A 23867-nucleotide genomic window follows, 5' to 3' on the forward strand; every position below is an offset into this window, starting at 1 on the left:
GATCAGTCAATAAAGAATCAATAAGAATGTTAAAAAAACAAAGTATAAGAATTCCTTATGAAATAATAGTAAAAGATATAATAATTATAAACATGAAAGACCTAATGAAATTCTGTGGTGACCATGGATGTAAGTATAGAGATTAGAATTACCTCATGAACATGACTCGGTAGAGAGTGAAGGATGTGGTGTAATCTCACCTGAGTAAATTGAAATAAATAAAACAAGAACTACTCTTACTTATTTTATTAGTTTTTCTTCCTCTTTTCTTTTTAATGCTCTAACTCTTTAAGAACAGATTGTTTATTAACCGATGACATTGAAAATTGCTTATCATGTCTTTCAAGACTACCATCTTTACTTTATCAACTACCTAATGAAGAAGGTGATTGTTATTCCTATTATCCAAACTCAGGAATGATCATTTCAGTAACTCTAGTGGTTATTTTTTCTCTGTCCTTTGTATCCTAAACAACAATTGTCTGTTTTCATTTGTTTTGTTTTGAAAGAAGAACTGAAAAAAAAAGAATAACAAAGAAATACATTTTGAACAACTCCCTTTGTCATTTATTGTTTCTTATTTACAAGTATCAAACATTTTTTACTCTTTATTTGTATTAATAAGAAATGTCAAGGAATTACAAAGAAATTGTCTAAAAACCCTCTTCTTTTCCATTATCAAAATCAATTTCAAAGTATTGATTATTTTGAACAAATAAGTTACTTTCTCTTAGTGTGTAACTTATTTGATAATATCACAGCAATAACATTTAATGAAAGTGTATTGAAGTATATAAATTTTATATATAAAATCTATTCTACCAAAATAGTAAATAATATGATTATTAAAAAAAAGGAGATACAACTATTGACATTATTATACTACTCAAAAAAATTACAAATTAAATGTATATATGCACTCAAACATAACAAAGGCTTAACTTTATTCAATTTATTCGTTTAAATAAACTACTTATTAAATTTTGAAAGACTTTCAATTATATGATTTTTTATAACTCAATTTAATCAATTAAAAAGAACTAATACTCAAATGATTAATTATTTTAACTCTTCACTTATAAAAATTCTTTGGGATCATAAAATAAAGCACTTATTCTTTCTGATGAAAAATCTATTAAAGAAGTTTCAAACACCTTTTATTTAATCAAAATTTATAATTTGTTTTGGTAATGGTTTAATGGAATTGATGACTCAATTTTATTATTATTTGATAAATATTTAGAATTAAACTATTATAAAGGATTTAGTTCTTTTATAATAGATATATACTTCTCATCTAAGGTTAATTTAATTAGGGTGACACAATTGTATTTTGATTTTTCTTCATTCACTCAATTACAAGAAATCCAAATTTATTCTAAGTACTCAATTAATTATTCAACTTCACTTACAATACTTAGAGATTGCTTTTATTTATACATAACGTCATTCCTATTCCATAAAAATATAACGATAATTCAAAATGATATGATATAAAAATTCCATCTTTAGTTACAGGTTTAGTTATGTTTAAATTAAATAGGAAATTTATAATGCACAAAATGTTAGATAATTAACATCACCAAGTTATTATATTTCTTTTGAATCTTTTAATTTATTACATTAATATCTTTAACTGGAAAAACATTTAAAACTGAATTTCAAAATCTTTCTCTACTCACTTCCCATCATGTGCTTAGTTTCTTTTATTTTGTCATTCTAATTCTCTTAAATTTCTACCAAACCTTATACAATTTGAATTATCTAATGTTAATAAACAATTGAATATATATATAAGTTTAAAAGAACCAACTTCTTTAACACTTACTTCTACTCAAATAACTTCCTTCTTATTAACTATATAATCTTCATCATTTACATTTAATAGAAATTTTAAATAATATAAAAATTATTGATTTATCCCATTATAAATCATTACATTTATTGAATTAGACAATGTTTACAACAACCAACTCTTATTTTTCCATCGTCAACTCTTAATCTTATTCTTGAAAAATATAATGGCTATCTTTCAAAGATTAAATCAATATCATTATAAAATGTTACAGTGATTAACAGTTTATATAATCTTGAAATCCCAATGAAAGTTTATTGTGAAAAGAACAACATTATCCCAATCTAATACTTTCTTTTTTTTTAGTTATTTTTTTTATGTTAACCAAAAATCTTAATATCATCAAATAATACTACTTATTTATGGAAAGAAATACTGACTTCTCTCGCTACCTTCCAATTGAATCAAAATATAATATTATCGAGTTATGTATATCAATTCTTTCTATGCTTATTGTTTTTATGGGGATAGTTACTTCTATTGGAGGAATCATTCACAATGAAAATGTGTTTATTATTCGTTTTATTACATGTTGTTATGGTGTATTATTGTGTTTTATTTGTTTTACTCATTCCCTTTGTTCTGTAATAATAAGAAGAAAAGATATCCCTTATCCTAAATTCGTTAGTTATATAGCCTTATTCATTGGATTAACATCATTTATATTTATTACAGTTATTATATCATTTACATTCCAAGACAGTGTCGATGGAGTTGACCATCCTACAATGTTATATTATGAAAGAATTGTTTGTTCCTTCCTTTTTTTTTTCAAATAACAAAACCTATATTCATTAATAGACACATTGCTGTCATAAAAATGAATCAAAAGAAGAATGTGGGTGTCTTCAAAAAAAGTGTAATTTATGTGAAGACCATCTAATGAAAGTATTAAATGGTTGGTATTATTCATCTACTGTATTAACCATACTAACATCGTTAGTACTTGTCTTCTCAGCAATAATTCATCATCTAATTGATATTCAACTTCTATATAGAAATATTTATAAAAACTTCCTATCAAATGGTAGATTTAGTTATACTCGTTTGGATTGACTCTCTTTTTTAAAAAAGCAAATTTCATTTAGTTCACCTTTACTAAAATTCACTTTTGATTCAAATTTTCTTTTAAAAACCCTTTTCATCTTCTAATTTAAACCAATATATTAAAAAAATGTCATCAAGTGAAGAAATTCAGTTTGAAGAAGGAAGTCTAATTGCATGGGTCTGTGTGTTTGCTGTGTTTGTAACAATTGGTGTGTTTCTCCTGACTGTTGAATGTACATATTCCTTTATTAAACATCGTCGTCATTCAAACACTCAAAAACAATATGAATCATTACAACAAGTAACTAACTAATTGTATTAAATCAAAACCCTTTTTTTATTTATTATATTTTTACTGTAATAAACAAAAAATACCAACGAATAACTTGATTAGAAGAGATCACCAAATCCACCAAAGTCTTCTTCAGCTTCTTCTTCTTCTTTTTTATCTTCTTTCTTTTCTTCTTTAGTTTCACTTTCAGTAGCTGCAGCGGCAGCTGGAGCAACAGCAGCAACTGGAGCAGCAGTATTCATAATTAAATCTTCAATGTCAGCATTAGCAAGTGCTTTAGCCATAACAATTGGCCAGAAACCTTCAACCTTAACGTTGGCGTGATGAAGAACATTGTTGATATGTTCAGCAGTAATTTCTTTTCCAGCTTCATGAATAAGAAGGGTAGCAAGAGCAACAGCGAGTTCTTGGTGTTGATGAACAGCTTCCATTTAGGATGAAGGTTTAATTTAAAAAGAAGTTCTAGGTTTAAATTACTTTTTTTAGAATGACTAGGTTTTTTAGTAAAAGATAGTCAGAAAGTACTACAATTTATCAATAACTTTTCATTGAAACAATAAAAAATTATTATTTTCATTACTTATACATTTGTATAATATTTATTAGTTAACAAAAAAATACAATAACAATTAAATCAACAACGAACCATTTGATTAGAAGAGATCACCGAATCCTCCGAAGTCTTCTTCTTCCTCTTCTTCTTTTTTATCTTCTTTCTTTTCTTCTTTAGTTTCAGTTGGTGCAGCAACAGCAGCAGCTGGAGCGGCAACTGGGGCAGCTGAAGAGAATCCTTCAAGAAGCTTTTCAATTTTTTCTCCATTGAAAGCTTTAGCCATAGCATTGACCCATCCTTCGAGTTGAATACCAGCAGCTTTAGTGACAGCAAGGATACTTTCTGCATTTACTTCGTTTCCACAACCATGAATAAGAAGAGCAGCAAAAGCGATAGCAAGTTGTTGGTGGTCAGCTTCCATTTCTAAATGAAGGTTTGTTTGGGTCTTTCAGTTCTTAGGTTTAAATTGGTTATTTTTGAAAAAAATAGGTTTTCTCCTATTTTATTATTATTTATAATATTTTTTATTATTCATAATACCTTTTATTACTCATAGTTAAAATGATCTATTTATTTTCAATTCCTATTACTTTTTTTGAAGTCCAACTAAAATATATAACAAAAAATCTAATAGAAAATAACATAAATCAATCTAAATCATTCATTTCTTCTTCATCTTTTGGTTCTTGTGGTTCTGCATCATCGTAATATTGAAGACATGTGTCAATTTTTTGAAGAAGAACATCAATAGTTTCTTCATTCTTGATGTTTAATGGACTAAATCCAACAAGTGAATAACTTTGAACTAATTCAACTAATGCAACATTTAAGTTATGATAACGATCTCCCACTTGTTCATCTAGTGAGCTAGTAAAAAGTGGATCATTTTCTAAGAAGTCATAAAATGTCTCAGTGTTCTGCATATTTTTACTCCATAAATCCATTTTAGAAAGTACATTTAAATGTGGAATTTCAAGGGATGTCATGACTGACAAACAACATAAAACTGCACTCACGTATTTAGCAGAATCAGTTAATACTTGAGAGTCAACCAAAAATACACCACACATCTAAAACATAAATACTTATATAATATTGTAATGATATAAAATTTGAAAAATAAACAAACAAAATAATTCTCTCTTTTCATAAAATCAACAAATCTTGACATGACTGGAAGATGAGAGTATAACTCAATTTGTCCTGGACAATCAATGATCAAATAATCATCGTCATAATCTCCAAGTTGTTCTTCAAACCATTCAATATTATCCAAAAAATATTCTAAACAATACACCAACGCTCCATTTGGACCATAATGAAGTTCACTCATAACGTCTTCAACTGTAATTAAATCTCTAATATCTATATCAATATCATAATAACTTTCATCAATCGCTGGATCAAGGTTAATCATAAATGGTTTTCTATGAAGGTCTTCTAAATACTGTTTCATATATTTGCAATAAGTTGATTTTCCAGAACCAGCAGGCCCCATAATAAGTTGACAACACTTCCCCATTACTTATTTATTTGATCAATGAGATGATGTTTTAGGGTATTATTTTTATTATTTTTCGTTATATATACCAATAAATAAATTAAAGAACTTAAAAATAACTTATTATAAATGTCTGTAGAACATATCAATTCCCTTTTATCATTTAATAAATTTATTTCCTCACACCCCAATGTTTTGGTAGACTTTTTTGCTACTTGGTGTGGTCCATGTAAAATGATTGCTCCTTATTTTGAAGAACTTGCAAGAACAAATCCATCAATTAAATTTGTAAAAGTTGATGTTGATCAAGGTGCTGATATCGCCCAAAGGTATGGTGTTCATTCTATGCCTACATTCATTCTTTTTAAAAATGGTCAAGAATATGATAGATTTAGTGGTGCCAACAGAGCTAAACTTCAAGAGTTTTGTCAATCACCTACAAGGACATTTCCAGTAAATAAAATAAGTCATAGGCCTAGCTCTAACTCATCACTAACAATGACTCTTGTTATGTTAGTGTTAATTTTTATTGGGTTCTTAATTATTAAGAAATTAATAAACTGAAAACAATTTTTTATTTTTTAGTTTAAAAAATGTTTTTGTGAAAAGAAGTTTCAAGAAAGGAAGTTTGGTAGATCTTTTAAAATCTAGAGATAAGATGAAAATGAATCTTAAAAATAGTACTTATTTATTTAACTGATGTGGAACTGGTTTAAATCTTCTTCTCAACCTCAACAAACAAATAACTCATTTCTCGAACAAAATAAAGACCATACAATTGAACTCACAACCTTTCATGAAAATTGGTCTATTAACAATCTAAGTGAAGACGATTTTCATAAGGTCTTTGGGTACTTAAGTCAAAAAGATTTAATGAAATGTAGACTTGTTTGTAAAATTTGGAAGGATTATTTAAAAACACTTCCTGAATTGACAGTTACTGAACCTAATCCTAAGTTGTCTAGTTTGTTTAGAGAAATTAAAAGATTAAATGTTGATCCTAATTCTGAAATGGATTGTAGTGCATTAGTTACACGATTGAGTAATTTAACTTCTTTGAAATGTGGTAAAATTTCACAAGACACATTAGATGAGTTATACACCCTCAAAAGACTTGAATGCCCAAATGTTATACCACCATATGGAGTAGAACAAATAGTAAGTGGTTCTGTTCAAAATATTACAAAATATACTTCACTTACTTCGTTACAAATTTACAATATAACTGATAGTGATATTCCTTCTATTGGAAAATTAACTGGATTAAAAAAACTTTCTATTTCATCAAAAAAATTTATTGGTAAAATTGAAGATCTGATTGATGTTAGTCAGTTGACTTCTCTTGAAATTTCTAATGCTCCTCTTGGACCAGAATTTTATTATAATTTGTATTTATTCCCTTATCTTGTTTTTATTGGATTTACTCATTGTCATTTACCAATTAGTGGTGTTTCAGCTCAAACACCATTATCTCAATTATCCCCTTCAGATGGTTTTATTTATCTTGCTGGATGTAATTCTCTTAGATATCTTTATTTAAATGAAAGTGAAGTTACAAGTTATCACCTTGATGTTCTTGCTCGAATGGATAATTTACTTGGAATATCACTTAAAGGTTGCCCAACATTATCTGATTATTCATTAACTCCCTTCAAAACAGGTCCAATCCGTAATTCTCTAGAAGAATTAAATATTTCTGATACTATGGTTACTCATATTGGTCTTCAGATTGTTGCCCGTTTAAAATATTTAAGAGTTCTTGATATTTCACGTTGTAATGGTATAAAAATTTTATCACCATTAAACTCTCTGAAATATCTTGAAGTTTTAAGATTAAGTAATGTTCGTGTCAATTCAGATACATTACAAGATGCTTTTAGAACACCACCAAAATATCTTCAACAATTATTAGTTGATGCTGGACCAATAGATGATTCATTGTTAACTGTTATTTGTAGTAAATTTCCTAATCTTGTTTCAGTAAATTTAAAAGAAAGTCAAATAACGTCACCTGGAGTTGAGGCATTACAAATGGTTAAATATTTGAGATATGTTGACTTTGGCAAAACATCAGTTGATGATCAGGTCTTTGAATTTTTGTGTAAAATAACTTCGTTGGAAACTATTTCCTTTGAAGGTTGTCAAAACATTAGTGGTGAGGGTGTTCATGTTTTAGAACCATTAAGAGGTCTTCGTGTATTAAATTTTAATGGTTGTAAGAATTTTAGTGAATATGCACTAAAAGAAATGGAAGACCTTTCTGTAGAAACACTAAGAGTAGCTGGTGCTAGTCAAATTGGAATGATGGGATGGAAGTATATAGCTCAAATTGAACAAATAAAACGACTTGATTTATCATTTACTAGTGTTGATGATAATGGAGTACAAGAAATATTAAAAAGCAAATGGTTAGAAGTTATCTACCTTCGTCATACAAAAGTGACTGATAAATCTATTGAAACATTACTTTGTTGTAATTTAATAAGAAAAATTGATGCCAGAGAGACTAATGTAGTAAAGCAATATAATTTTTCTAACTGTATTGTTATTACAAAAGATTCTGTTATTAAACAAAATGCACTCCCAATTCAACAACAAGCAACAATATGCTCTAGTAATTCCTCATCTTCATCTTCTGAAAGTAGTGAAGATGATTCAGAGATTGAAAATAAAGAATAAATTAATTCATTAAAAAAAAAGGAAATTAATTTCATTTTCTCTTTTACTTACCAGTTCTTGATGTATGTTTATAGAATTTATTTTTATCGTGAGACGTATATCCTCCTCTACTTTTTGAAGTATTATAATGTCTACCTTTTCGTGTTGGGGTTGAATAAAAAACAGCTTTGATAGTATATAATTTTTTAATTGTTGAATCACAATTCATACACCCTTTAATAACTGTATTGTCTTTCATTGTAAGATCTACAAGATGATACGTTTTGCATTTTCCACAAATTTCATCATTTGGAAGAGCTTTTTTTATGGTATCAATCCATTCCATATGACTATCACAAGTGTTACAAAAACAACTCCATTTATTTTGTAATGAAGATAAACACATTACCCCACCACACACACTACATAAACATGTTTTTGTTCTTTCATATGATAACTTACATTCAGGATTAGAGCATTGTAAACAAGAACTATGTTCTTGTTTCATAAATTGGTTCTTTTCATTATAACATCCAGGACACACCATTTCTTTTTTAGTACTTTTAAGAGATGAAGTCATAATAGTTTCAAATTTACAAATAGGACAACATTTTGTTTGTTGTGAATATGATACGTTTTGAGGTAAATTAAATTTTAAAGAGCAATTTGGACAAGATAAATATGTTTGATCTCCTATAACTTTTAATAAGATTCTTCCACATTTTCCACATTTGCTAAATAATCTACTTTGTTCTTGAACTTGGTATAACGGTGCGAAATTCTCTTCAAGAACTTTTAAATTTTGTTTATAAATCAAATAATTTTGTTCAAATGTATCTAAAGCTTCTTCAAGGACATTTTCATATTGTGCTTTTCCTTCTGCTATTCTAGAAACCATTGATTCGATATGTGCTCTAATTTGTGGAGTAATAAGGTTTTTATCTACAGTTTCTAATGTCTTAGCTAATGCTAGTCCAATTTTAGTTGGTCTAAGAGTTCTTTTTGAGGTATCTAAACTAACATATTCACGTGTAATAATATTTTGAATATGAACAGGAATACTTGCGTCTGTTCCAATTCCATTCTTTTCCATTAATGAAATTAATTCATATTCTGTTAAATAATCTGGACATGTAGTCATACCTTTAACAATATCAAACATAGAAGGAATAACTATATCTCCTTCAATAAATGAAGTTGGTTTTATCAAATCAGAATCTTTAATTTCTTCATCTTCATCATAACGACTAATAATTTTCTTAAATCCAGGATCTTTTAATACTTTTCCACTTCCATTAAATGTGTAATTACCAATTTGAATAGAAACATTAACTTTTTGAAAGATTGAATCTTTGTAAATAGAAGCAAGAAATGTATTTGTTATAAAATCAAATAATTTCTTTTCTGAATCATTTAAATATTCATTTGGATAATTTAGTGGAGTAATAGGTGGATGATCTCCTTTATCTTCTCCATTACGAGGAATATTAATTCCATTTTGTTTTACTAATTGAACCTTTTCTCTAAATTGATTTGTTTCTTGTAAATTATTAAGAATATCATCAAAATTGAAATAAGAAGAGTATTTAGTTGACTCTGTTCTTGGATATGAAATATAACCTCTTGTATATAACTTTTCTGCAATACGCATTGTATCTTGTGGACCAAGTCCTAACTTTATGGATGCTGCTTTTAACATTTCTACAGTATTTAAACCTATTGGCCTTGATTTTTTTAATTCGTTGACATTCATTTTAATAACTTTACCTTGAACCCCTTTACAACTTTTAACAATATCATCAACATCAGATTTATTATCAAAACATTTATCTAATTTTAAAGTTTTATTTCTTCCTTCATGATCTTCTAGTATAACTTTAAGAGTATAGAATGGTTTTGAAACAAAATTGTCAATTTCTTTTTGTCTATCAACACAAAATCCAAGAGTTGGTGTTTGACAAGGTCCAAAACTAATTAAAGAATCTCCTAATTTGGGAAATCGTTCTTTTAAGAACTTAGTTTGTAAACGAGTAAAAGCAACTCCAACTCTTAAATCAATCTCTTGTCTACAATCAACAGCTTCTGCTAGTCTTTCATCTGGTTGTCCAAGATGATTAAATGCTTCAGTAATATCTTTTTTCGTGATGGAACTAAATAAAGCCCGATAAATTTTACATGTTTTAGTCATATAATCTACAGTATTCTCCATTACTTCAAAACAAATATTTTCACCTTCTCTATCACAGTCAAGCCATAACACTAATCCATTACATCCTTTTGCTTCATTTCTTAAATGAGATGGAATATGTGTTTTAGGATTAGCTTCTACTTTGATAACTTTACAATTAAATAAATCTCTTGGATCTACAGACCAATTTTGAAAAGCACGTTCAAATTCACAAGTATAGACATGACCTGCTACTGATGTCATTTTAGCTTTTGTTATTTTTCCTTTAAATTTACAATTAAATTCATGAACAGGACAACTAGGAGCTATTCCTTTTCTTGTTTTAACAGGACCTAAACTTAAAAAATTTGCAATAGACTCAGCAAGAAGTGGTTTTTCAGCAACCATTAGTAATGTCATTGTGAGAAGATTTAAATTATTTTTTAAAAGATTAAGAGTTCCTTTTTAGTACAAAAAACAAAATATAAAATTGAATAACAATTTTAATTAAAACATAACACAAAAGCATTGCTTTTTCTTTTGTGGTTTGTTATCAAATTTATTTAAACGAAGATTAATCTCTCGTTTTGCTTCATGAACTTCCTCTGCTTGTCTTATTACTATGACCTTTAATATGTAATATCCAAATAGTAATATAAAGAAAAGAATCCATACTGGAATGACAGCAATAAAAATGTAGTTGGTCATTACCCAATCTCCAAAATTTAAGAAAATATAATGATACGGTACTTTAATTTTTATCAAATGATCATAGCAAGAATTTACTGATTCATTTACTTTAACCATTAACGATGCTTCAAATGAAGTAAATGATATAAATGGGTCACGATAATCAACTTCTATTTGAAGTTGTTCTTTTGATTTGTTAATAATTTTACATGAAGTATAATCAATATATACTTTTTGAACAACATCAAGATTCCTTCCATTAATAAATAAAATATCTCCAACTGAAATTGTTTTATTTTCTACAGAATCAATTTCAGGCCATGTTTCTATAACTCTATTACCACAAATATCTTTTGGATCTGCACAAATTAATTTACCTCCATATCCACGAACTTTAATTGATTTGTCACAATCGTAATATCTACCATCAATTGAAATTTTATAAAATGAATTATTCATACAAGCAACTGAATAACAATGATAGTTATTAATTCCATAAGGTATAAATTTAATTAATGAACTTTCAAAACACATTGAAGTATCTCCAAAATTTTGTCCATGATTAAGCATCTCTAAAGTAAAGTAATAGTCAAATGATAATAAACTCATTTTTTTATAACAATAACTAGTTTCAATAGGTGATACAAATATACAATTATCAGCAATTTCATCACTTCCACCAACATGTGGATCTCCATAGTGTTGATATGATTGATTTAACGTTTCTTTAAATGAATTCCCATCACATATACCGATAGCAGAACGATCATTAGTACACCTTCTTACACCAGTCCTACAATAATATCCATTTTGTTTGGGCCATTTAGAACAATCTTCTAAAAAGGAACATCCAACACCTCTTCCCCAGGATAAGGCATCAGCCATTTCATAATTTGGTTTATAAACTCCAAGAGCTTCAAAATAAGCTAATGTTATTTCACTGATTCTTGGATTATTTGAAGTAATACCATTCATGATTTCTGATATAAAAATTCTTCTTTCCCAATGTGCATTTGCTGTACCTGGTCCTCCTCCATCTTCAAGAGGAACATACGTCATATTATCACATCCAAAATGTTTTCTTGCTCGAACAACAACAACCTCATCTTCTACAACTTTTAAATTCAAATTTCCAACTTTTTTATCTACACCAAGGCTACCATCAAACCCAAGTGCATGCATTGTTTCATGAAAAATAATTCCAACTTGATCTCTAAAACGTTCTTCAGTTGGTTCTAATGCTGACGTAACAATATTTACATATCCCATTAGTGAACGTCGTTTGTTTACTTGACTATCTATGCCATAATAACACGCAGCAGCATAAGCAAATACACTAGAAGAAGTATGTGGATGTGAAGTTACCATAATATGGAAATCACTTTCTTCTGGGATAGTATATGCCCTAGGAAATACAGCTTCCCCACATTGTTTTTTACCAGGAATAACTTTATTATAATTAATTGTATGAACATTAAAAATTTCGGAAATACTCTGGTTAAGACTTTGAAACAATCTCTGTTATATAAATATTATGATATTTCTTTAATAAGATTAATAAAACAAACATCAATATACTCAATTTTTTCTTTTGTTAAAACATCATCTTCTGAACATTTATAAATGTTCGATGAGGATAGAACAATTGTCTCACCAGCGTACTTGCACCATGGCTGACTGGCATATGACTGATCAGTTAATCCTATTAAATCATAACTAAATCGAAGAGGATGCCAACTAGCACTACTCTCTCTTGCTGATTTTAGTGTTGGTAATACACTTTTCTTAATGTTTTTATTGATTTCATTAAAAATACATTGATGTCCAAGTGTTGTAATGATTAACAAAAAAATCATTTTAATAAATTTAAAGATAATTCTATTTATAAATTATTTTGAAACCAAAAATTTAATTAAAATAACTTCAAAAAGAAAAATTTATAAATTTAAAGAAAAAATTAATTTTTAGCTACTCTTATGCTTATTTGGTTCTTTTTCAATAATTAACACTGAGTTTAATTCTGTTCATACCTTCTATTACTTTTTTTTATGTTTTTATTTCTACAACTCTTTTTTATTTTACTTTTATTCCACAGATAATTTCGGTTTTAAAAATAAACAACTTATTCTCTTTTAATGATTGTTTCAAAAACAAAAATAAATTAAGTATCAATAGAATTTGTTATTGTTATTCATTGTTTTGAGAGAATCAAAGAAACAAAAAAGAGAAATACAACCAATAAAAACTAAGATATCATTTACTGAGAATTCTTTTTTGTACTGCATTAATCATAATAATTACAATAACATTTTTTTTATCACAAAAAAGAAGAAAAACAAAGATGAAGAAGAATTAAAACCAAGAAGAAGAAGTTAATATTTTATAATGAGTCAAAGTTGTTGGTTTAAAACATGATGTGTTAGTTTGTTTGTTAATTAATGAATAATAACGATTCCGAATCGATCGTGCTGTTCTGTTATTTAAATATAATGCAATTGAACACCAATGACTTCCAACTATTGAATGTTGTTGTAATATAATTTCATCTTCTTCTTTTTTCCATTTACTTGTATCTATATTCTTTTTTAAATGATTAATATATCGTTCTCTACATTGTTTTCTTGTTCTACTTCCTACTATTTTTGATATTTCTACCCATTTAGATTCTCCATATATTTCTACTCCTTTTATTAATTTTTTATCTTCTTCTTTTGTCCAATTTCTCCCTTGTTTTCTTTCTTTTCTTTCTTTTATATATTTCTCTTCACTTCTTTTCTCATTATTTGGTGTTTCACAAACAAGATTCCCTATTTCATTCATTTCTATTGATGATTGCATATCCTTTTCCTCTTTTCTATTTCATCTTTTAATTCTTTCCTTTTTATCTTCTCTTCTTCCCTTGGAAGTTTCCAAAACAATTCAACCCCCATATTTTTAAATCTTTGTAGTTTACGTAATTGAACTGTAAGAATATTCTTGTGTTTTTTATGAATTTTTATAATTAAAAAATGTCCAGCAATTTGTAACGTTGGAGATTAACTTTTCTAAGTCTTGATCTCCGCTAAAAACTGTTGGGGTTTTGAACTTCCTATTAAAGGCCCTCTTTTTAATATTTTTACTAATCTCCGCTTATAAACTAATTGTCATTACTCTGTTTAGGTTGAAGAGATATCATAGATTTTATTTACATGACTTTCTGTAATGTCTTATGAATTAGTTTTCAGAGACTTTGTTCCTTAAAGCATAATTTTGAATGTTTTGTTGAAAGAACAGCGGAGATACTATCGTGTGTGTGTCTGTTTAACAACTACTTGACTACTGTGCAATAGAAAAGCCAAAAGAATTATATTACCTGTTGTTCATCTTTTTTTTAGAAATTCAATCAAGAGTAATTTACCTTCCAATAAAAGTTTGATTTTATTAATGGTTTATTTTACTGAAAATTTTTTATTAAGAAATTTTTAATATGGTAACTTTTTAATGATAAGAAGATAAATAAATTAGAAGTATAGAGACGATAACTTAATAGCTATGTTGTCATTATTAGTGTTGAACTGTTCCACTGATAACAATGGACAATTGTAATAGAAACATTTTATTATATTTGGTGTTTCTAACTTAAATAAAATGTTACATTGCTGAACAATCAATTCACACTTTGCTTTAGTTTTAATAGTTTGTAATAAACCACATTTTGTAATATTTACTTTAGTCATTGATGATGGTAAAAGAAGGTTTGCTATGGCTTCACAATGATCAATGAATAAATTAGAAAAGTGCATTGGGAAATTAATTTCTTCAAGAGTTAAACAATCAACAAAAGAAGCTGATATAAGATTATTAACATGAGAAAGATCAATTTTCTTATAATGTGACAAAGAATTTTTTAATTCAAGAGTATGAAGCGTTGATGGAATATTGAAATTTATTAATTGGTTACAATTCACTAACTTGAATTCTTGGATGTTCTTACACAATTCAATATTCTCAATTTTTGATAAGAGTCCAAAATCACTTAGACGTAGAGATGTTATTTTTGTAGGAATTTTAAATGACCTAATTCTGTTACAATAATAAAAATTGATTTTTGAAAGATTCGATGAAAGTTCTAATCGTTGTAATGATTTGCATCCATCTAATTCTAATGTTGATACTGAATTAGGAATTGAAAGTTCTAAAAGAGAAAAACACTCACTAATAATAATATGTTTTAACTCTATGTAATGTGTTACATCAATAAATTCAAATGAATTACATTTCATAATTTCTAAACGAGTGAGACTTACATTAGGTATCACTGAAATAGACTTACAATCATAGAGTCGCAACATTTTAAGTTGATTAGACCCTATTATACTTTTTAAGTTTTTGCATTCAGCAATTTTTAATCGAGTGAGAGTTCCTGGATATTCTAAAGTCTCAATTTGAGAATTTGCATTGATTTCAAGTGAACGTAATGATGTCCAATTTTTTGTATCAAATTGACTTGGAAGAGTAGGTGAAGTTCCATTATACACTCCAATTTTTAATGTCGATATTTTGTTATAAAATGGCAAAATCTTTTCAAATGGAATTCTTTCAATTCTAAACCTGTACAAATCATATTCAGATATGATTTGATATTGTTGGTAATCTTCAAAAGAACAAGAAAGTGTTTGTATGTGAGGGAAGAAACGAAGTAGTTTAGGTGTTATATGTTGATGGATTTCAGGATTAACTTTAAATGATAATAATACATCTTGACATTTTTTATTAACTAAAACAAATTCATTCAATGCCTTAAACTCATTGAAATATTCAACAACAACCATCAAAGAACTAACATCAAGTCGTGACATATTTTTAATTAATTTTTGAGTTTCAGTTTGAAAAAGTTAAATAGTATTAAAAGAGGTCATGTTTAAAGAGAATTAAAAATGACATTTTCAGAACATATGTTTTTTGTTTTTTATAACGATAATAAAATAAACTGTTATTAAGAACAACATTATTTAAGTTTCATATAATTATATTATTTTTAAGTTAGAATGGTTAAATCATTTTACTCTGAATGAATAAGAAGAAGATTCTTTGATAAAAGAATCTTATTTCTTTATTTTGTTTATCAAAAGAATTATTAGCAAATAGGTACTAATTATCAAAACCAAAGAGTGTCTTTTGTTCAGGTAAATAAAGTGTTTATTTTATATATCACTTCTTTTTATGTAAACCACATTATTCTAACTCTGACATGACAAACAGAATAAAATAAGATTAAAAACAGCTAGTTAATGAGTTTAACTCAACTATTATCATCACTTAATCATATCATATGTTATTTTTTTACTGACAGATAAATAAATGTAATAAGTCTAATTTCTTTCTAACTAAAACTTATAAGTTTTATTTTATTTGTCAAAACCAAATTCATTCTACTCTTTATTGTAGTTAAAGTGAGTTTAAGTAAATGTTGCCAGATACTTTTCTTACAACACTCTTTTATATCAACTTTATGACAAAACACCTTTCAAGTATTTAATAATAACTGATATCATTGATGGTTTTGGCTCATTGATAAAGATTGTATTATTTCATTAAATTAAACATTAAGAACTAACTAATTAAGATGAACTTAAATTAATGATTATATAGAATACACTCTTTAAACAAACCAAATACGATTTAGCAATTATTTCAATAATTGCCTATTACTTGTTTATTATTTTCAAGTGGTAAGTGTATTATATTTTTTTAATTTTGGGTTATTGTTTAAAACAGTGATACAGCAGAATATAGAAATGAGATATTAGGATATGTGCCAATCAAAAGGTATATTCAAGACTTAACTAACTTGGATTAGAGGTAAAAAGAGGATGTGTTATATATACAAAGAATAAAATAAAAAGAAGAGAAAAAACCGTTTATGAAATATAGAATAATATAATAAAAAGTAATATAAAATATAGTAATAAATATATTCAATAAAACTCCACAAAAATTACAATTTTTCAGAATATTTTATATATATTTCACAAGAAAAACAAAGGAAAAGAAGGTTCTAAAATAAATAGTTCAATAAAAAATTCACAGTTTCGAAATAGAAGTGAAACAAAGAAAAAATAGGTAATATCCCGATAAATTAGAAGAAGAAAGAATTAATAAAGTTCAATAAAAGAAAGAAGATTCCACAAAAAAATAATATTTAAACAGAACTTAAAGATTAATTATTGTAAAAGATTTACAATGGCAGCTAATTATAATAGAACTGCAGTTCCTATGCGTAATCCAGAAGAAAGAATTAATGATTGGAAAGAAGTAGTTGTTGGATATACTAAAGAAGATACTAAAACAGAAGCATCAAGATGTCTTGGATGTAAGAAACCAGGATGTGTACCAACATGTCCAGCACATATTGATATTCCAGGATTTATTTCAGAATTAAAAAAAGAAAAATATACAGAAGCAGTTAGTATTATTCTTAAAAGATTACCATTTCCAAATATTTGTGGAAGAGTTTGTCCACATTATTGTCAAAGTAAATGTGTTAAAGCAAGAAGAGGTGGAGAACTTGAGATTATGGAATTAAAAAGATCAGCAATTACATATTCAACAGAAGAAGATATTAAAATAGATATTGGAGCAGATACAGGTAAAAAAGTTGCAGTTGTTGGATCAGGACCAGCTGGATTAGCTGCAGCATATTTTTTAAGATTAAAAGGACATAAAGTTGTTGTTTATGAACAAAAACATAAATTAGGAGGAATGATGATTTTATGTATTCCACCATATAGACTTCCAAGAGATAAATTAGATGAAGATATTGATAGAATTAAAAGATTAGGGATTGAATTTAGAACAAATGCTAAAGTTGATGATATTACAACATTAAAGAAAGAATATGATGCAGTATTTGTAGGAATTGGAACATTAAAAAGAAAAGTACTTGGTATTCCAGGAGAAGATCTTATTGGTGTAGAACATGTTATTCCATATCTTGAATCAATTAATACATTTGCTAGAAAAACAATTGGAAAGAAAGTTGCAGTAGTTGGAGCAGGATTTTCTGCTATGGATGCTGTTAGAGTTGCAAGAAGACTTGGAAGTGAAGCATTTATTGTTTATAGAAGATCAGAAAATGAAATGCCAGCTGCACCATCAGAAGTAGAAGAAGCAAAAGAAGAAGGAGTTACTATGATGACATTATGTAATCCAACTAAAATTATTGGAGATGAAAATGGAAAAGTTAAAGGAATTGAATGTATTAAAATGAAATTAGGAGAACCTGATGCATCTGGAAGAGCTGCACCAGTTCCAATTCCAGGTAGTGAATTTATTATTGATTGTGATATGGTTATTCAAGCTATTTCACAAGGAGTTGAAACTGAATGTTGTAAAGATGTAGAATTATCTAAATGGCAAACTCTTCAAGTTAATGATAAATTCCAAACAAATGTTGAAGGTATTTATGCATCAGGAGATTGTGTTACTGGACCAAAATCAATTGTTCATGCTGTTGGTGATACTTATATTGCTGTAGAAGCTATGCATGAATATTTAATGAGTAAAAAAAATGAAGAATAAATAATATCATATAAAAGTGGTTTATTTCATTATTATTAATTATGGTTTTTATTTACTTTTTGAATCCAATTAATAATATTAATTATTTGTTCTTTTAAATTTTTTTCTTCATAGAGACAATGAATACAATCTTTATAAATTATAAATTGACTATATTGATTTTTTAAATGAGTAGATTTAATTTGAGCTCCTTTCATTGTTACAGATTCATCATTTATTCCTTGAATTAATAAAAATGGTATAAATATATCACTATATTTTTCTCTTTCACCATATTTTATCATTTCAATAATTGTTTTAAGATAAATTTTACCTTTTGTAACATATTGATCTTCTTCAAACATTTGACGAACTTCTTTACGTGGAAATTCTTTGTCAGAATATTGTAATGGTAAATATAATTTAGGAATAAAATATAAGATAATAACTATTATTAAATAAAATAATATCACTATAATATTATTAATTTCATATGCTGGTGCACTTCCTATTACTCCTTTTAAATCTTTTCTTTGACGACCAATAATTGAAACAATTAATCCACCCATTGAATGTCCCATAATATATATTGGAATTATCCCATTTGGATTATATTTTTCTTTTACTTGATCAATATATTTATTACATATTTCAGTAAATGTAGTAAATGAATTTACCCATCCTTTTGGTTCACCACTTGATCTTCCATGATAAGGTAAATCTGGCATACATAATAAGATATTATGTGAAACTAACATATTAGCCATTCTTTTCATCACACCAGCATAAGTACAGAATCCATGAATTAAAATAATCATTGCTTGTGGTTTTTCAACATTCCATTCAGTAGAATATATATTAAATTTATTTATTGAATAAATTGTTTCAATATAATTTATTTGCATTCTTCTTTTTATTATTTTCAGTTTGTTTATTTAGAGATTTACTTTTTATGTCTAATCCAACACAATACAGAATCAAATCATATATTGAATCTAAAGAAAAAGATAGAAATAATATTGACAAACTCTTTTCTATTGCATTTCAATCATTAGATATGATGATACAATGTTATAATGAATTAGATAAAATAGCAACAAAATTTTTAAAAGAATCAATTCTAGAAAAAGAAAATCAAGAATATCAATCATTAATAACATATCTCGTTATTAATGCACCTGTTACAAGAAATTTATATGGAAATAATTATGAAGAAGCATTAATGGATGAAATTGATGAATTTTGTCATTTATATTTTCTAAAAAAAAGAGAAATGGCAATAATGTTACCTGATTTATATGCTATTTACAATAGAGCTCGTGGTACTTTAGTTAGTCCAGAAGAACTAAGAAATGCATGTGAATTACTTAATAATAAAGGTAAATATGTTGGATTAATGAATATCAATAAATCATTAATTATTCATGAAAGAGATTTTACATTAGAAAACTTTCAAAACACTGTTCTTAATGTATTAAAATCAGCACAAAAAATTAGTAGTTTTACAATTGCACAACATTATGGAGTTCAATATGCAATTGTTAAATCATTAATGGATCAATTAGAACAAAATGAATTAATTTGTCGAGATGAATCAGAAGAAGGTATTATGTATTATGAAAATCTTTTCAATACTCAATATCTTCAATATATTAAATAAATGAATTTTGATTATTTGTTTATTTTATATTTTCTAAGAAGAACTTTATTCATTTAATTCAATGTTCTTTCATTCTGATACCCTTAATAATATCAAAGCAAAAAAAATTTGTAAAATATTATTTATTTGTGGATTCTTCTTTATGCCAATAATGTGGATGGTATTAATTTGGTTTTTATTCAAATATGTATCACCATTAGCTAGTTATAGAAATAAATGTTTGTTGTTTTTAATAAATTGAAATAAAAAATAATAATGAATAGATATTATTTTATCAACAATTTTAATAATTATAGAATTTTCATTATTATTATTATGGAATATTATATTTCAATATAGATGGTCAAAGTGGGGAGCTATTGGAGATATATTAAGTGTTAATAAATATCAAGGACAACTTTGATTAATTTCCTTTTTTTCTTTTTTCGATATTCTTTCTTTCTGTTTTTTATTTTTGTTTGAAAAAGTTTCCACAAAAGATCTCTTTTTGTAGATTAATTTATTTTTTATGAGCGAAACAATTACTGATATGTTTGAAGGGTATTTAGAATGTAAATTAAAGAAGAAATGGAAATTAAGATTTGTTATTGTCAATGGTTCTACATTATATTATTATAAAACTGAACTTGATGATAAACCAGAAGGATCAATAGAATTAGCTGGATTAGTATTAAATACTGATCCAAAAGATAAATTAAATGAACATAAAAATTCATTTCATATAACTGTTGGATCAACAGTGAATCAGTTTAAAACGTTTGTTATTTTTTCTACTTCTTTTTCAATTTACTATAATATTATAATAAAATTATTATAATATATAGTAAATAATAGATATTTAAAACATAAAAAAAGAAAAGATTTATTTGGGTAAAATAAAATAACACTTATTGAATTAGAAGTACTGATACTTTTAAATTGTGGACTGATACCTTTGAAAAACATTGTAAACTCACTGCACAACCTGCTCCAAATAAAACATTAATTAAGAAATCTAAAAGAAGTTTAATGGATAAAATTACACGAAATACTGTTGCATCAGTTGGAGGAAGTGGAAGTGCAAGTTTTGTTATGAATGATGAAATGAATAATTTATTAAAGGCAATAGAAAAATTAATTGAAATTGATGCAGGAAAAGAAGAAGCAAAAAAATATGAAAAGTTTATAATGAAATTAGTTGCTAAATGTTATATGGAATGGCAACATAAAAACATTTCAAATGAACAAATTTATGCATTAGATAAACCTCTTCGTAATGCTTTTACTATGTTTGATCAATTATTTAGATATTTTGGATTAAAAAAAGCAGAATTTCTTCAAGCTGGATTTAAAAATCTTGTTGATTTATTAAATAATGAAATTAAAACACAATTAATTCAAACATTACGTCCTTGTCTTTCACCAAAGAATTTATCCAAATTACGAGATTTATTTAGTTTATTCTTTAACGTTGAATTCTTTGAAAGAGTTTGGTCTAAAACTGATCCAAAAGATGAAGTAAGTGACCACCTCTTTAATATCGTTCAAGCAATGAACCAATATAATTCTTTCCCATTAAATTTACCAGAACGTCAATAATTGATTTTATCTTTTCTTTATTTTTTTTTATTAATTTAATTATTATAAAGAAAAAAAACTTTGAAAGTAGAACAAAAGAATCATTTAAAGATTTAATTGAGTTAACTTAGAATTTAAGGAGATGTGGATGGTCACCATTCTTAAGTGTGAAGTAAGAAGCCATATATTCTTTAAGGTATGGAACTTTCTTAATTTCAGCAACAATACTTTCATCTACTTGTTTTTGTTTTTCGACAATTAATGCTTTCTTAGCTTCATATTGTTTCTTAGCAAAATCTTCTTCAACAGTTTTTCCAAAGGCAGCTTTCTTAATAGCAATCTTTTTGAAGAATTTGACATCTACACCAGTAGTATCAACTTTAGAAACATCTACCTTTTGAGAAGTAGCAATAACATATCTTTGATTAATTCTCATTAATGGAACTCCATTGATTTTGAATGGTCCAGTAACAATAAGAGCTCCTGATTTAATACATTGTTTTAAGAAAACAACTTTCTTTCCTGCATATTTACCAGCAACAATAATAAGAATAGCACCTGGTACAATACTTTTTCTTAATTTTTCAAGGTTCCATGCTGGTTTATCAAGAGCTGTTATTTTAGCTCCTTTTCTTGTTCTTAATTTCTTCTTTTGTTCTTGAATCATATCGTCGGTTGGGTAATAAGCTGGAACTTTAGCATCACCTGCTTTAACTGGAACAAACCATTGTGGAGCTGACATCGATTCGACGATTAAACAAAGTAGTTGTTTTTCATCAAACCCTTTCTAGATCATTTATTATTTTTTTAGTTTCAGTATGGTTTCTATTTAGTTTTTCTTCTTTGATGTATTATTTTAGACATTTTTGCCATCATTATCGGTAAATTAATCTATATTATTTTAATTTTTTTATTTCCACTGAGCACCTTACTTTTCATTTCATGAATTTGATTTAAAAAACAGGAGTGGGTGTGTATCTGAAAAAGTCAGTACTTATGATGAACCAGGATTTGGAGCATTAGAAATTCTTTGAAAGATTGTTATTAATACCAAATATTATCTTAAATAATGGTGTGTGTGGTTTGTAGTTTATTAAGCCATAACAAAGGTCGTTGCACGTTGATAACTATTGTTTGTGTTAATGTATGTTCTCAATAAAGGTTATTTCTTATTACCCTCATTTTTTATTCCCAACATATTTACAATATTGTGTTATAAATTATGTCTTATTTATTACGCTTTTTTTACGTTGTTTTTGTGCCTTAATGAAGATATTTTACTATTTTTATTGATTCTTTTTGATTATTTATTGTGTTTTATTGAAATAGTTATTATTCTTAAAAATTTTTCAAGGTTATTATTATGTTGATATAGTTTACAATTGATAGATGCCTTGGGTTAAATTAATTACTATCTTTTTGTCTATTTGTTTGTTACATTTGTCAGATTCACTTCTTTAATTTTGTTATAAAAGTGTTTTTGTTTAAATTATTTTATAGTTTTTGTATAACTAACGAAAATATAATTACTCTTATTCTTTCAGAGATTCTTTTTCAGTTCAAAGTATTAACAAATAATATTATTTTGTTATTGAATTAAGTTCTTGAGTGTTATGATGAAAACAAGCAATACAAATTATTCGGGGGATATAGAAGAGTAAATGAAAAAGTAATAATACGTAAGAAGGATGGTAAAGGATATACAATGAAAAAGGGTTTAAAAAGAGAATAATAAATGAAAAAAAGAATAAGAAAAACATGATCAGATATAATGATAATAAAAGTATAACCAATAAGAAATATAGAATAATGACAAAGAAGAAATTAAAGTGAAAATAAGAATAAAATAAAGAGTAGATAATTAAGTATTAATAGAAATATTTTATATTGTTCCTTGCTCAGGGGAGACTAATCCCGTCCCTCGTTTAAATGTATTTGTTCCTCAACTATTGCCTTATTCTTTGCTTCTAGTTGTTGAACTGTGAGATTTTCCTTTTCTCATTTTTGATGTGGAATAGAGTATTTAAACATCAATTATTTAAATATTCATTATTTGATTTCTTTTTAATTTTGATGTGTTTGAGTTTCTTTTTAATTTTGATGTGTTTAAATTTCTTCTTCTTTATTTTCTTATTTTAAGGAGAGTATATAATTACTACTGTATTGCTATGGGTTAATATTCTTTTTATCCTCAACCACTAGACCCTTTTCCTTTGATAATCTTATATTATCAAATATACTTGTATTCTAACAAGTAATAATAACATCTTTATAAATACCCATTCTTTTATTATCAATGATATCCCATCATTGTAAATAATAAACAGTGTTATTCTTGCAGTATTGAG

At 26.5% G+C, this 23867-nt stretch overlaps 16 protein-coding genes across 16 annotated transcripts, besides 32 other annotated features; 7 read left to right on the forward strand and 9 right to left on the reverse strand.

Annotated features, from left to right (window-relative positions):
• Positions 1–790: 790 nt before the first annotated feature.
• Positions 791–813: a sequence feature (AT_rich).
• A 25-nt stretch (positions 814–838) lies between these two features.
• Positions 839–1497, forward strand: EDI_037900 (uncharacterized protein; the record flags this gene model as incomplete). Its single annotated transcript, XM_001740666.1, has 3 exons — positions 839–908; positions 1109–1187; positions 1269–1497. 3 exons carry the CDS (start codon positions 839–841, stop codon positions 1495–1497), a joined length of 378 nt encoding a protein of 125 aa, XP_001740718.1.
• Positions 1215–1260: a sequence feature (AT_rich).
• A 382-nt stretch (positions 1498–1879) lies between the features above and the next one.
• Positions 1880–1914: a sequence feature (AT_rich).
• Positions 1915–2301: 387 nt separating this feature from the next.
• EDI_037910 (uncharacterized protein) lies at positions 2302–2911 on the forward strand (the record flags this gene model as incomplete). Its single annotated transcript, XM_001740667.1, has 2 exons — positions 2302–2604; positions 2657–2911. 2 exons carry the CDS (start codon positions 2302–2304, stop codon positions 2909–2911), a joined length of 558 nt encoding a protein of 185 aa, XP_001740719.1.
• A 323-nt stretch (positions 2912–3234) lies between these two features.
• Positions 3235–3257: a sequence feature (AT_rich).
• Positions 3258–3292: 35 nt separating this feature from the next.
• On the reverse strand, positions 3293–3625 carry EDI_037920 (60S acidic ribosomal protein P1, putative; the record flags this gene model as incomplete). The annotated part of the gene is made up of 1 exon (XM_001740668.1): positions 3293–3625. One exon carries the CDS (start codon positions 3623–3625, stop codon positions 3293–3295), a length of 333 nt encoding a protein of 110 aa, XP_001740720.1.
• Positions 3321–3369: a microsatellite.
• Positions 3382–3429: a microsatellite.
• A 124-nt stretch (positions 3626–3749) lies between the features above and the next one.
• Positions 3750–3829: a sequence feature (AT_rich).
• Positions 3830–3847: 18 nt separating this feature from the next.
• Positions 3848–4168, reverse strand: EDI_037930 (60S acidic ribosomal protein P1-alpha, putative; the record flags this gene model as incomplete). Its single annotated transcript, XM_001740669.1, has 1 exon — positions 3848–4168. One exon carries the CDS (start codon positions 4166–4168, stop codon positions 3848–3850), a length of 321 nt encoding a protein of 106 aa, XP_001740721.1.
• Positions 3876–3921: a microsatellite.
• A 77-nt stretch (positions 4169–4245) lies between the features above and the next one.
• Positions 4246–4279: a sequence feature (AT_rich).
• Positions 4280–4394: 115 nt separating this feature from the next.
• Positions 4395–5269, reverse strand: EDI_037940 (transcription factor FET5, putative; the record flags this gene model as incomplete). Its single annotated transcript, XM_001740670.1, has 2 exons — positions 4395–4817; positions 4877–5269. The coding sequence occupies 2 exons, from the start codon at positions 5267–5269 to the stop codon at positions 4395–4397; spliced, it is 816 nt and encodes a 271-aa protein (XP_001740722.1).
• Positions 5270–5306: 37 nt separating this feature from the next.
• Positions 5307–5379: a sequence feature (AT_rich).
• On the forward strand, positions 5378–5812 carry EDI_037950 (thioredoxin-1, putative; the record flags this gene model as incomplete). The annotated part of the gene is made up of 1 exon (XM_001740671.1): positions 5378–5812. One exon carries the CDS (start codon positions 5378–5380, stop codon positions 5810–5812), a length of 435 nt encoding a protein of 144 aa, XP_001740723.1.
• Positions 5786–5843: a sequence feature (AT_rich).
• Positions 5844–5947: 104 nt separating this feature from the next.
• EDI_037960 (F-box/leucine rich repeat protein, putative) lies at positions 5948–7927 on the forward strand (the record flags this gene model as incomplete). The annotated part of the gene is made up of 1 exon (XM_001740672.1): positions 5948–7927. The coding sequence occupies one exon, from the start codon at positions 5948–5950 to the stop codon at positions 7925–7927; it is 1980 nt and encodes a 659-aa protein (XP_001740724.1).
• A 43-nt stretch (positions 7928–7970) lies between these two features.
• EDI_037970 (DNA topoisomerase 3-beta-1, putative) lies at positions 7971–10493 on the reverse strand (the record flags this gene model as incomplete). Its single annotated transcript, XM_001740673.1, has 1 exon — positions 7971–10493. The coding sequence occupies one exon, from the start codon at positions 10491–10493 to the stop codon at positions 7971–7973; it is 2523 nt and encodes an 840-aa protein (XP_001740725.1).
• An 87-nt stretch (positions 10494–10580) lies between these two features.
• On the reverse strand, positions 10581–12619 carry EDI_037980 (uncharacterized protein; the record flags this gene model as incomplete). The annotated part of the gene is made up of 2 exons (XM_001740674.1): positions 10581–12281; positions 12332–12619. The coding sequence occupies 2 exons, from the start codon at positions 12617–12619 to the stop codon at positions 10581–10583; spliced, it is 1989 nt and encodes a 662-aa protein (XP_001740726.1).
• Positions 12285–12326: a sequence feature (AT_rich).
• Positions 12609–12730: a sequence feature (AT_rich).
• A 69-nt stretch (positions 12731–12799) lies between these two features.
• Positions 12800–12852: a microsatellite.
• A 233-nt stretch (positions 12853–13085) lies between these two features.
• Positions 13086–13135: a microsatellite.
• On the reverse strand, positions 13116–13601 carry EDI_037990 (C-MYB, putative; the record flags this gene model as incomplete). The annotated part of the gene is made up of 1 exon (XM_001740675.1): positions 13116–13601. One exon carries the CDS (start codon positions 13599–13601, stop codon positions 13116–13118), a length of 486 nt encoding a protein of 161 aa, XP_001740727.1.
• Positions 13439–13540: a microsatellite.
• Positions 13602–13744: 143 nt separating the features above from the next.
• Positions 13745–13773: a sequence feature (AT_rich).
• A 429-nt stretch (positions 13774–14202) lies between these two features.
• Positions 14203–14231: a sequence feature (AT_rich).
• A 32-nt stretch (positions 14232–14263) lies between these two features.
• EDI_038000 (uncharacterized protein) lies at positions 14264–15601 on the reverse strand (the record flags this gene model as incomplete). Its single annotated transcript, XM_001740676.1, has 1 exon — positions 14264–15601. One exon carries the CDS (start codon positions 15599–15601, stop codon positions 14264–14266), a length of 1338 nt encoding a protein of 445 aa, XP_001740728.1.
• A 162-nt stretch (positions 15602–15763) lies between these two features.
• Positions 15764–15784: a sequence feature (AT_rich).
• An 885-nt stretch (positions 15785–16669) lies between these two features.
• Positions 16670–16719: a microsatellite.
• Positions 16720–16985: 266 nt separating this feature from the next.
• EDI_038010 (glutamate synthase, putative) lies at positions 16986–18323 on the forward strand (the record flags this gene model as incomplete). Its single annotated transcript, XM_001740677.1, has 1 exon — positions 16986–18323. The coding sequence occupies one exon, from the start codon at positions 16986–16988 to the stop codon at positions 18321–18323; it is 1338 nt and encodes a 445-aa protein (XP_001740729.1).
• Positions 18324–18358: 35 nt separating this feature from the next.
• Positions 18359–19207, reverse strand: EDI_038020 (monoglyceride lipase, putative; the record flags this gene model as incomplete). The annotated part of the gene is made up of 1 exon (XM_001740678.1): positions 18359–19207. One exon carries the CDS (start codon positions 19205–19207, stop codon positions 18359–18361), a length of 849 nt encoding a protein of 282 aa, XP_001740730.1.
• Positions 18391–18429: a sequence feature (AT_rich).
• Positions 18718–18797: a microsatellite.
• Positions 19153–19203: a sequence feature (AT_rich).
• A 47-nt stretch (positions 19208–19254) lies between the features above and the next one.
• EDI_038030 (vacuolar protein-sorting-associated protein, putative) lies at positions 19255–19962 on the forward strand (the record flags this gene model as incomplete). The annotated part of the gene is made up of 1 exon (XM_001740679.1): positions 19255–19962. The coding sequence occupies one exon, from the start codon at positions 19255–19257 to the stop codon at positions 19960–19962; it is 708 nt and encodes a 235-aa protein (XP_001740731.1).
• Positions 19949–19995: a sequence feature (AT_rich).
• A 66-nt stretch (positions 19996–20061) lies between these two features.
• Positions 20062–20090: a sequence feature (AT_rich).
• A 98-nt stretch (positions 20091–20188) lies between these two features.
• Positions 20189–20279: a sequence feature (AT_rich).
• Positions 20280–20369: 90 nt separating this feature from the next.
• Positions 20370–20422: a microsatellite.
• A 48-nt stretch (positions 20423–20470) lies between these two features.
• EDI_038040 (uncharacterized protein) lies at positions 20471–21540 on the forward strand (the record flags this gene model as incomplete). Its single annotated transcript, XM_001740680.1, has 2 exons — positions 20471–20718; positions 20862–21540. 2 exons carry the CDS (start codon positions 20471–20473, stop codon positions 21538–21540), a joined length of 927 nt encoding a protein of 308 aa, XP_001740732.1.
• Positions 20753–20816: a sequence feature (AT_rich).
• Positions 21541–21556: 16 nt separating the features above from the next.
• Positions 21557–21598: a sequence feature (AT_rich).
• A 48-nt stretch (positions 21599–21646) lies between these two features.
• Positions 21647–22306, reverse strand: EDI_038050 (60S ribosomal protein L6, putative; the record flags this gene model as incomplete). Its single annotated transcript, XM_001740681.1, has 1 exon — positions 21647–22306. A coding segment is annotated over one exon (660 nt), but the record flags the coding sequence as incomplete, so codon positions are not given.
• Positions 22307–22401: 95 nt separating this feature from the next.
• Positions 22402–22435: a sequence feature (AT_rich).
• Positions 22436–23063: 628 nt separating this feature from the next.
• Positions 23064–23402: a repeat region.
• Positions 23366–23867: part of a repeat region that runs on past the window's edge.

The sequence above is a fragment of the Entamoeba dispar genome, genomic scaffold (assembly GCF_000209125.1).
Source record: "Entamoeba dispar SAW760 scf_1105229463145 genomic scaffold, whole genome shotgun sequence".
Classification (NCBI taxonomy): domain Eukaryota; phylum Evosea; order Mastigamoebida; family Endamoebidae; genus Entamoeba; species Entamoeba dispar.